A 12342-nucleotide genomic window follows, 5' to 3' on the forward strand; every position below is an offset into this window, starting at 1 on the left:
CTGTTCATTACTTTTAATTATTTAAATGTTTAATAAATCACTTCTTACTATTTCAAACAAACAACTATTCAAGCTGCATTGGTTTCCAATTCCTAGCAATTTAAAAACTCACATCTTTACTTATAGCTATTAGGACTGTAAATCCATTACTTTGGCTAAATATTTCAAATGTGTAGTCAGTAATTTTAGCTAACTGTTTTACAGTTCAACCATTTTCACTAATTAAAAATGTTGCTATTTTAACTATTAAGCCATTATTTTAGCCAACGTTACTAAACAACTGTTCAGCCATTTTTTAATTGCCTATTTTTAATCTTATTTTTAAGTAAATTATTATAGGAAGTAAATGATCTTATGCTTCTAATGCCACATGTAAGACAGAGAAATCTATATCGGCTTAACAACACCAAATAATTTGGTAATTCTAGTTTACATGTAGGTGGATAAATAAATAAATAAATATCTAATGAAGGTGAAATAGCAATTTAAGACTTGAATGCTCTGAATAACTCCTTCCCTCACCTGTACTGCCCTTCCATATGAGGACTAACAACATGCATCCCTGCTCTCTTTCATTATTGATGGGCCATATTGACCTGTTTGTCTCTCTTCACTGATGAGAATGATTTACCATCCTGTTTGTCCTCACTGAGCTGTGAGAAGAATCTAGATACAGACGCAAACTACACAAGTTAATCCGCAGCAGTCTTATTCCCCATGTCCAAGAACATTTACACTAAAACAGCGTTAAAAGTAGCATCATTCATTCAAGACAGGTTGAGGCATTTGTAGCATACTTGAGTTACCTTTAGCCTTACTCGCAAAACTCAGCTATATGTGAACATTTGACCAAATAAGTCAATTATTCTACAACATTCTGTCATTTGTATGTAACTCTATGTTCTATATATATGCTTGTGTGTACTTTAATTGTGTTCTATTTGAACTATTTCGTGTATTTTAATTGTGTTTTATTTTAAACAATTTTGTACGGTGACCTTGAGTGTCGTGAAAGGCGCCTATAAATAAAATGTATTATTATTATTATTATTATTAACATTTATACAGCTGCAGTGATTAAACATTTACATTGAAAATTGGAGCCCTTTGTCACAGTTTAGAGTACTTAGCAGCTCCATCAGACACTTCCTGTCTAAGTAACTGAAAGCTAATAAGGTAAATGTACTTATTATTATCTATTTAACTATTTAAATAAAAACACAGATCAGAAAGAAGTCCAAAAAAATGTAACACAGATTCGTGGGGTTAAACTGGTTCCCACACTAAGGTGAACCGCTAGTGTCACATGATAAATATTATATACTGGATTAAATTAGCTGCATATAAAGTAGTTGAAATCAGCTCCACCTTGTGCAGTAACAGCAGCAAAATGCTTCTTTCATGCAGCTGCATCAACAATCTAGTAACAGTATAAATACATATTTCTACACATTATTCTGCAGAACCAGTCCTTTTTAGGTTTGATAGTTTAAGTACATTTTGCCGTTGCAGCTTCCAGTTTTTATTTTAGCCATTTGGGACTTTAAATGCAAGGACCTGTATGCTTCTTCCACCTTACAATACAGCAATCGTCCCCATAAAAAATCTTAAATACTCAATGATATCTAGTTACTTATTTGAACTTTCATCTGTTTATTAAAGCCTAAAGTCCTATTTGTGACATTTGGAATCACATACATGAAATACCGCGATACCACTGTACAAAATAACCGGATTTGGCAACCTTTTGATGAAACAAAAATCCTTTGAATCAAACTCGCTCGGTCTCAGTTTATTTTTGTCTTAGCTTTGCCTGCTTTTTCCGAGTTCATTTATTGTTTGTTTTTCCAGAAACATGTTTTTGCTGTGAGAGAAATAGTGGACTAAGGAAAGTAGCTTTTGAATGCAGAGCTTTTACCTGAAATGGAATATTTTTACTATGATGAAATATCTGAAGACTTCCTTCTCTGCTGGAAATACTATATTATAGGAAGCAGTTTGCTGGTCCCTACTGATCCGTGTGCAGCTTTATCATGCCACATGCTGACAAGCTATACATAATTAGTTCTGCTTATAGGATGAGCCCTTGTAAAAACCCATTCACGGAGCCGTGATATAATGGACCAAATGTTTTAAGATCCTGTCTTCATGCGCTTGCAGAGCCCATGCTATATCTGTAAGAGGACAGATGGCCATCACTGTTGGTGTGATTCTCCACAGCTTCTCCAAACTAATACACCCGGCATATGGACATGCATCACAGGGTGGGGACTGGCATCGGGCCCTCAGGAGAGCACGCTGACAGGACAGGGGATGTGAGATGTGGTGCAGTTTCCAAAATTCTGGTCACACTCAAGACCCAAAGCCCTTAGCCGGCACATTTCACTTACATAAATGTCCCTTCGTCTCAGGAGAATCAACCTGCAGGCAATCGTTGGCAGGGAGTAGCCGACGCAAAAGATTAGGTCACACCTTTTGTGAAGGGGGGCGCCGTGATGGTGAAAGCGTGCCATGGGCATTTAGGAAGAGGGCAGAGGAGCGGTTTATCCTCATTTAGCACAACCTTGGTTGAAAGGTATCAGGATAATTTACTTGTGCGCCATCTCTATTCTCCTATCAGAGTGTACTTGAGCTCTCCTTCTGCTCTCTCCACGCTGCCCCCAAACCACCCCCACATTTCTGGACCCATCCCAGCTGAAGGGATTAATGGCCTTCTGAAGGAATATCACGGGGAATCAAAACCTACTGCTCGAGTAAATTAATATTGCAGCGGCGATGCTATCCACTTTCAGCTGGGGTGCAATCAATCTGTATGATAACGGTCGCAGGAAAATGTATGAATTCTGTGTATGAATTCTTTGCTTGTCTTGAGGCATTTACCCATGTCAGAGCAGGGCTGAAACAACAGTGAAGGGTGGAGAAATGAAATGGCAGCAGCACAGACTCTGCACTGCCATCATGTGGCGAAAGGGGGAACATCTCTGAACGACTATCAGGCATGCGCATTAACGTGATTTTTCAAAACATGAATAAACTGATATTTATTTATTAACACGAGGGTGGAAAACTCGGATGGGACTAGTGCTTTTAATTTTATTTTAATGTAGCATAGAGTTTATCCAGATAGCTTCTTGTGCTATGTTCATCTTTCTTTCCCTCTCTGTTCTTCAATAAAGTTCAGTGGGGTTGAGGTTACATGACTGTGGAGGACAATGACAGAAAGCGCTCATTTGTCTTCTTTGGTCCTCGGGTAATTTTTCAAAGCTTTCAGGTGTGTTTGGTCTCATTATCCCGCTGCAGTAATCACTCTCCACACAGATGCAAACCAGAAAACAGAGCATGTCTCAGAACAATGGAGCGCTGATTCTCCTTGGTCAGGTTGGAGCTGATTTGTTGCAGGTTTCCAACTCCGCACTTGAATCTTCCAGCAGCATGTTTTACTGTGGCGCCTTTCTGTTAATGACACTAATCTCTAACTGAGATTCATTAATAAATAGGTGGTTTAGATATGCTTGCCGCCCGAGCCTCAATTAACCTTCTTTTGTCAGGACTGTTGCTGATGGGGGTCATGTGTTATTACTTGGTGAACCCTGTATTTGTGATGAAGCCGTTTTTCTCTTTCTCAGTGATCAAAGCACAATATGTCCCCATAGACCGTCAGTCTAGTCATGATTTGATGCTTAGAAAGACCCTCTGTGTTTAAAACGGTAATATGACTTTTTCACTGTGTGTTGCCATGTTTGCTACCACACAGTGATGAATCATCTGCAATGTTCTGCTGGAAACTTGAGGCCGAGGTAAAAACGGCGGCAGGTTCATTTAGCTGAACGACTCTCTGATGACTTTAAAAAATCCACCCAAGCGACACATGAGGCAGCGTAAATCACATTTTTTTGTAACGTTAACAAAATCAGTGCTATTAATCTGATCAGTTTTCGACTGAGACGCGGAGCAGAATTTGAAGTCAAGTTATCTGATCATTTCCCAGGTTAACATGAAAATATGATGGATTGTCGTCTCTGACCTCTGGACACCAATAACGACTCGAGGAGAGCGCTTTCCAATTTGAGGTTTTATTATTTGGAAAATTAAGTCTCAAAAATTCAAGATACATTTGAATAACAAGTGCACACAAATTCAAAGTGAGGTGTAATACATGGCATGACAATGCTTAAGATCTGCCAAACGTTTTCTTTACACCAACGAGAACCAGCAGCAGGAAAATCCATATCAGTAAAGTTGACAGGCTCAAGTAAGACATAGCATTACAGTTTTTGTTAGTCCTTTAAGTTAAAAGTAATTCAAAAGGGAAAAAAATAACCTTAAAACAGAATTAAAGAGCAATCATCTATCAACAGGGAAACGTCAAATATCGAAAGCTACAACATAATGTCATCAAACTTAACTTAAATAGGTCCTGAAAATATTTAACAAGTATATTGTACAAAGCATTTAACACTGATGAACAAAAAGAGCTGATGGCAACTGAGAATACAAAAAGAAATCACCATTTTTAAGAAGAAGAATTGCAACCGAGAACACACACACTCACAATTGGTACTATAAAAGCTAAATTAAAGAAGCGATAAGCAGTTCAGGCCAAATATACTCAATTATTCCAAATCAAACTGCTCTCATTAATATATTACATGTTTGTGATTTCTTCCAGTTACACAGGATACGTACCTGAATCCACTTTTCTATACTAAGTGACACAGAAGAACATGATAAAATACAGGGAGTGTGGATCGTTGAAGCTTTCTGCGTGCGGACTTCTAAACTAAAGAGGAGGAACTACATGGTGAACCCATTTCTTTCAGCTATAGTATCTAAAGATTATGTACAACATCAAAGCTGCAGTCTGTTGGGATCGCTGACAGTTAAAAGTTAGTTGGCTCAGTTACAGTTCATAAATATTTGAACCCGAGTGACTAGCAACTACGCTACCTAAAATCTACTCTTATTCCTAATCCATAATCTCGGCGTCTGTGGCATCAGAGAGAAGAAAAAAAAAAAACACACTAACATACATTTCAAACAACTTTACACCACATGTCCAGTATGTGCCTTCTTCCTCCCCACCGTTCAGCTGACTCATCACACTGGACATGTGTGGGTACACATCACTGACAGCACTGAGTATATTTGTCATTTAAGTGGTGGCACTACATTACAGACAAGAGGAAAAATTCAAGGTGCATACACGTTATTTGTTGGGACACCGCGCAGTCATTTGGTTGGCGTGTGTGGAATGAACTCAACAAAGAGAGGCTGTTGGTCTGTGCAGGCGTGGGACACATGCAGAGATGTCTCATCACTTCTTACATAGCAGGCTGCAATCGGGAAACCTGGAACTCAACTCAAGGCTGGGTCGCGATACCAACAAGTCGCGCTTCTCGGTATTACAAGTCATCCTTTCATACATGAGTATCCAGCTCTGACATTCGTGTCTGGACAGGTTGTTGTTGTTTCTCAGTCTCAGGTGAAGGTGTGCGTGTTTTTTTGTGTTTTTTTTCAGTGTTTTGTCAGGTGCTGAGTGCGTTCGTCCATTGTGTGTTGTTGTGGCTCTATATTTATATGCCTGAGTGTCTGCCTCTAGATGTGCATGATTCTGTGTGTACCAGTGTGTCTGAAACGGCCTCTACTGCATGCCACATGGGGGGGACTATAGGAAAGCACTTGGGTTGGCTCGTGGATCCTTCTGGTTTCTGTAGCGAACAGCCAGCCACACTCCCAGGATCTGTGAGTGAAGGATTCCGCATGTCAGAGAAGGACATTACAGGCCCTGAAAATGTAGTGTCTCAGCCAACTCTACTCTACTGTATGGATGATGGGATCCTACATTAACTCATTGACATCTGCCAGCTTTGGTCAGCTCACACACAGAATGTCTAAAGATGGACACCATGATGGCTCAGGATATTTCTGCCAGAATTAATGGCTGTTGCCATCTTGATCATTTGCAACGACTCTGAATAAAGCAGATACATAGGCAGACAGCTATCAGGTATTAAAAGCTCTTTGTCAAGAAACTGATAAGCATACAGTGATGCTCAGTGACCACAGCAAGTCCTGATAGTGGCGGCTGGACTATGAAACGTTGAGAAGTTCACATTTATGATCTTGATCTTCACCCCCTGATGATTACCACACGTACCCTGGTTGACTTTTGCACACTGAGAAGTCGTCCCAGCTTTCATAAAAAGTCCAGGATTTCACATGGCAGATTAATTGTTTTAATTGTTTATTTTGTTTAGTTTTGAAGTGGGTGGGGTTTAATGAGGTCACAAAATTCAGGATCAGGATTTTCAAACATAAATCTGGAGACAGCAGGTGGAGGATTGACCGCTGACAGTAAAATCTGATGAAACCACAGAGTCACTGGTGAAGATAGCCTTTAGAAGCAGAGCTAAATTTTAAATAACAAACAATATTTACAGATGTGGTATCTTTTAATTAGTATCTTTAAAAAGTGTCTTGCTCAAGATTTGAAGTCTGTAGCTTAGAAAAAGTGAACACAGCCTTTTGGGTTCAGTGTTGGGCTTAAATCATCATGACTTTAAGTTAAATCATTAAGTGTGCTTTCACAAGCTGCGGAAGAGAAATGGGGTAATGTTACTTATGTGACAAGAGCAATGTAAATGACCTCAGCTGTGGGGAGGACATTAAACTGCAAGCAAACTGTTGCCTTGTTAATGAATTCCACTCAATTAACAAACTTGCTTATAAAACATCAGAAATAATGGTGGACTCCGATGTCTTCATTGGAAAGATAATACACACGAGAGCCTGGATAGAATAGTTTGTTTAAAAATGACTCAAAAAATGTCATCATAGGCCAAACTTGTTATTTATTCAGGATGTAACTCTTAAATGACTGAAGCACTGGAGAGTCTGTTCCTGCATAAAACATTCTAGGTGATCGTATCAGGGTAGTTTTAGACAGGAAGCTCGATGTTAGCTCTAAAGTGCTGTGTTTATGAGACGCACAGAGGCAGCACCGGCTCTGGCTGCCACAGTGTCAACAGAGACAGTGTGATCATCAGTCTGATATCAAACACTATCAGTTGTTTATCATTATTACCTTAACTGATCGAGTCCGCAGCTATTTAGTGGAAGTAAAATCTGTCTTCACTGTTTCATTGTACTTTTCTGCAGACACTAAACATTCTGGGGTTTGTTCAAATGTGTGACAACAACTGCTCTTCCTGTTCCTTGATCTCCACCTGAAGCATTTAGACTTCTCAGCTGTTTGCATAAATAAATATTTACATATTTATACATTTTAATATTCCTAAATAGTATGGGTGTACCACTAGTGTAATAGACTAAATTTAAATGCACTTTTAAGCTGACCATTTTCTGACCGATGCCGGAAGGACCTCAACAAAAGACAGCTGAATTATTTGATCTGACTGTGTGAATTAACAAACACAAAGAATCTTATAAAAAACCAAGGCATGTTGCAGTAAAAATAGCAATTTGATATTATATATCACATCTTCAGGTCTAGCTAAGTGCTAAACTTGTAAGGAGCAAGAAATCAAACCATCAAATTTGAAGTAACCAGACTTTTTTGTTTGACTAAATATGACCTTCAGTCTAGATATGCGTAAATTCACTGTTTGTGTTTGGAGATTGAATGCTTACCTCTGTGAAGCTGAAGAAGAGCCCGACACCCCCGAGGATCTTCAGAGCCTCTGTTGCATGAATCAGCATCTTTTCCCCGCAGGTCCTACAACTACCGGTCTGTTTGCATGGCTGGAGTGAAAAACACACAAAGAAGAAGTGTTCAGTCGTCAGTAGGATGAGTCAACGGTTTGTCACATAAGCCAGTATTAGCTCCTATGTCTATTCTGAGACTGAACATACTTTTTGAGGTTTTAGTAAATTCCTATTTTAATTAAGCGGAACATTATGTAACAGGAAGTACACGGCAATGTTTTCAAGTATGCAAGCACAATTAAAGTATGCATTTTGCACCACGTTTTTCTTTGTCGATGCATCCAACAACAAAAAAAAAGATACGGTATTTAAGACTCACAGCAAGGCATTCTTGCAAATCGTCATTAAACCGCTGGATGTCGGTGCCATTGAACAGCCCACAGCAGTCCAGCTGATTCTCCAGGTCTATCTTGGTCTTGTTATTCAGTATCCGCCAGGTAGAGTTGAGGAGTGTTTGCTGACAAAAAGATGTGAAAAGAATTTATTTACAGACACAGATATGTGTTAAAGTGTTTAAACACACAGCATTTTAGCTCACCTGCTGCTCACGGTTCATCGCCAAGCAGGAACATGACACTCCAAATTGGAAGAGGAAAACAATGAACAGAATCACCATGTACTGAGAGAAAGAAGTCAAAGAAACAACGTGACAAAAACACATATTTTCAACGTCTGGACGCAGCTGGATATCAGATATCTGATACTACAAGTGATACTACACACTTTCAGTTTATTCCTATTCAGTTCTTTATGTTTTAGTTGCATCAGATATACGCCACGTTGCATAAAGTGATGATTTATCCTTAACATTCAACTCAGTCCAGAAAAAACAGCTGAGCAAGAATAAAGCACCACCTGCAAACGCAAAGTCATTATGAATACTTTTATCTAGGGATATCCAAGACATCCTCTTTGATTATCTCTTTAAAAACAGGCAGGGCAACTACAATTCTGCACAGTAATTCGTCTGTACTACTTGGACCGATAAGACATCAGCCAGATATCAGCATTAGCTAATAATAATCTCTCACATAGCTACAGTCAGTTGTTATAAGATAGTCAGAGTCAGCTTAGCCATCCTAAGCCACAACAGACATAGTAGTTGTAGAGAGTCCTTCACAGTTTACAGAAGACACACAGGAGCTTAGATTTTAACATGTTAACTGTGAAAGGATACAAAGAACAGCATGACTTGGTGGTGGTGCATCGCCCCGACGAGTCCAACGATGGCAATGAGCAGCAGGAAGACGCCCACTGCGATGACCCCTCCGATGATGTGGATGCTCGACACCAAGCCGAATCCCTTCCCCCATGCTGCTATGGCAATCAGCAGCAGGCCGACCAGCTGAAGGGAGCAGAGGGAAGGAAGTTAACTAGAGTCAGCTGAGACGGTGTGCATCGGATGGATCAGGGCTCATCACACAGTCACAGTATGCGGTGAAATTACCACAAACAGCACTCATCCTGTTAACACTAGCTCGGTCCTTGTGGAGCTTTATGATGATTAAAGTTCAAGTGTGTGACAAAGAAGGGTAACAGCTCTGTCTATTGGTCACTTTACTATTTCGCAACTTCACTAACACAATTTAAGCCCAAGAAGGAATTTGCCCTCCTTGTCTTCACACATGTCTTGCTTCACAGCTGCCTGCTCTGCTTTTACGCAGCAGATGCAGCATCACACTGATGACAGTTGTATTGACTCAGCTGCCAACAACACAAATGGAGACATGTTCCAAAGTCTCCTGACTGGGCGGGTCCGTTTCATGCGTGTCCTTTAAGACAGAGTTGACTGGGACAACAAGCTCCCCGTAGTCATTTCCCGATTATATAATAAAAACTGTACCTTGCTAGGTTAATTTGTGTCTACTGCACAAATGGCAGACTTAAGGGGAATCAAGAGGAGAAAGCGAAGGGTTTCTGAGTAAATGCTAAGTCAAACTAAGACAATAATTAACTACAACACGCCTTTCTGACTTTAAAGTAACCAAACCCAGATGTGTATATATAATAAAAACAACATAAGGGCAGCAAATAATAATCACTTATATCACTGTCCTGCTTTTTAATCATACGAATATATATATATATTTTTTTAAATGAAACAAAAATGGCCGCTGCGCTTAACCTAGATATGTCTTTTATTCAAGTTTAACCAACAGTCCAAAACCTAAAGATATTTCGGTCGCTGTAGGCACAATTTCATGTTTGGAAAAACTACTTCAGCAATTAATAGGTTACAGGTTGTTAATGCTAACAGGGTATGCAATACAAAGCAACACTGATCACACAATGAGTGACAAGAGCAACAACTGCCTGCCAACACATGTAACTACAGAGTTTCTGCACTAATGACTAATATAAAGAAATTCCTCTTTCACCAGCAGTCTGTATGAAAGTTTGATGGGAAGCCAGAAGGAATGTTACAGCCTGAAATAGTTGCCATTATGTCATTTATTTCACAGAAGTATATAACTGTAATAAGTAACTATATAATGTATTCAATTAAGATAAGCTGAAATAAGATAAACAACTGAACTTGGTTGAACTGATTAAATAGTAACAAATATATATTAATTCAAATGAATTAAAGCTGACTTTTGCCTATAATCACACAATGAGCCTGCCGGCTGCTGGAGCTGATGGTGCTTGCTGTAGGTTTGACAGTGCGGAGAGAAACAGCACAAAATAATGAGTGAACAGGTTCCTGAATACCAGTTACTGTTTATAGGTGTCTAACATCTTCTGACAGCATTTAATAACACACAGAAACATTTTATAACTAACCTTACTGCCCAATGGCAGGCAAGGGGAAATATTTTAATATATTGAGCGTGCAAAACATAATCCATGTCTACGAACTCTGTAAAGAGGGAACAAACAGATACTGGTAATATTTTGTTTTTTTCACAAAACTGATGCATTAGACTTGATCACAGATGTGTGAGCTTCCTGTTTTTGTCGAGTTAATGTTGACTGAGCTGAGGCCAACGTGTTGACTATTACAGTTCACATGACTGCCACAGAGACACATGAGCCGGGTGAATCTGGTTGTGAAACACCGGAGTGACTGATAACGTGGATGAGATAACCCATTCAAGCATGTGTCATTTTAACACTCTGGGTCAGCCGGCCTCCCAGCTAACGGTAGGTTTCATACGCATAATGGCGATAGCTAACAGGATAGCTAGAAGGCTAAGAGCAGCTACTAATTTCTACACGTCTATCTAGTCAGCGACACCACTCAGTGTAAGCTTTTGACAAGTCATTATTTGAATATGATACATACCAATAATCCTCTGTCGGACGAGGCCAGAGACAAGTGAAGCAAAAGATTAGATCATCAGTATATTTTTCTGCGATGTAGCTAAACTGCTAGCTAGCGCCTCATTCTAGCCCCTATTCTGGGGCTTGTTAGCATTAAGCTAGCTAAAACTTAGCATCCATTGTGTACACTCACCATGTAAACCACATTCAGGGAACAAAGCGCATTTTTGGAGCAGGTGAAACCGCCACAGACCATGTTCGAAGAACCTCTGTCGGCTAAGTCCGGGAAAAGAGTAAGAGTGAAAAAGAAATCCCTGTTGAGTGTCTCTGAGCAGCGATGATGTCTCACACCAACAGCAGCGAGGGCGTAGCTGATGACGTCTGTGCAACGCCTGACGTCACTGTGCTAATCACGTGATCATTGTCCTCCTTAGAAAAGTCTGATATGGTTTATTATTCATTATACAATCAGATGCATTCAGTAACAATAAAACTTTTATATTATTATTAATCCTAGTTCACTGTAAATATATATGTACATGCCACACGTGCTTTCCATTACCCACTGACAGTAATGTATTCATACAATCTAACATTAGCACATTACACTAATACCTTATTGACCACTTTAAGATTATTATATATTACTATATTGTTACATGTTAATATGGATATCACAGTTAACACCATATCCATTACTATTATCATTGTCTTCATGACTATTGTAAGGATTAATATTAAAATAAATTAGCAATTACCAAAGTACATTATTTCTCTTTTTTTCTCTCTTTCATGTGTATATTTATTTATTTACCGGTTTCTTTTATCTCTCTTTTTCTCCTTTGGATACATTTGTAGATGTTCTGTACAAACTATTTTGTCCATGTCCAGTAAGTACTGTTGTTCAATTTGTGTTCATGTTTTGGGGCTGTGGGCAGAAACCACACTGAGAAAACCCACAAAGGCACATGCAAAGACAAATAGAGAACATGCAAGCTTCACACAGAAAGACCCTCTGCTGATTCAAACCCACAATCTTCTGTGGGGCAACAGGGCTAATCACTGCACCACGTGGGGCCTAATGAGAGGTCAGAATATTTTTACGTGAATACCGGGCTTTCCTGAACTTTTGCCGCATGTTACAATGAGTACTTTAAAATTGGGTCTTTGATCCAAGGACAGTATCAATGCTGGAAACATCAAACAGCAGCAGAACTAATACAATAAAGTAGTTTCACAAAAAGCAGCGACTTGGTAAATAGTTATCAATTCTCTCCATATGTTTCTATCACAGCAGTGGACATTTGCTCATATAGGCCAACCTCTCAACAAAGCAATGACAGAGTTCCTCTA

At 39.3% G+C, this 12342-nt stretch overlaps 1 protein-coding gene across 1 annotated transcript; it reads right to left on the bottom strand.

Annotated features, from left to right (window-relative positions):
- Positions 1-3935: 3935 nt before the first annotated feature.
- tspan31 (tetraspanin 31) lies at positions 3936-11458 on the bottom strand. The gene is made up of 6 exons (XM_084553932.1): positions 11183-11458; positions 8903-9070; positions 8264-8344; positions 8045-8182; positions 7651-7761; positions 3936-5740 (listed from the first exon to the last, which is right to left on the bottom strand). Exons 1-6 carry the CDS (start codon positions 11243-11245, stop codon positions 5666-5668), a joined length of 636 nt encoding a protein of 211 aa, XP_084410058.1. The 5' UTR covers positions 11246-11458; the 3' UTR covers positions 3936-5665.
- Positions 11459-12342: the final 884 nt, after the last annotated feature.

This window comes from Chelon labrosus (genome assembly GCF_963514085.1).
Source record: "Chelon labrosus genome assembly, chromosome: 10".
Taxonomy (NCBI): Eukaryota; Metazoa; Chordata; class Actinopteri; order Mugiliformes; family Mugilidae; genus Chelon; species Chelon labrosus.

What these genes read in the sequence shown, in the direction of transcription:
- tspan31 (XM_084553932.1), bottom strand. Translation starts at nt 11,245, where the DNA reads ATGGTCTGTGGCGGTTTCACCTGCTCCAAAAATGCGCTTTGTTCCCTG. An exon ending in ACCAAGTCATGCTGTTCTTT is followed by an intron (nt 8,345 to 8,902) that starts GTATCCTTTCAC and finishes TCTTTCTCTCAG; the next exon opens with TACATGGTGATTCTGTTCAT. An exon ending in CGATGAACCGTGAGCAGCAG is followed by an intron (nt 8,183 to 8,263) that starts GTGAGCTAAAAT and finishes TCTTTTTGTCAG; the next exon opens with CAAACACTCCTCAACTCTAC.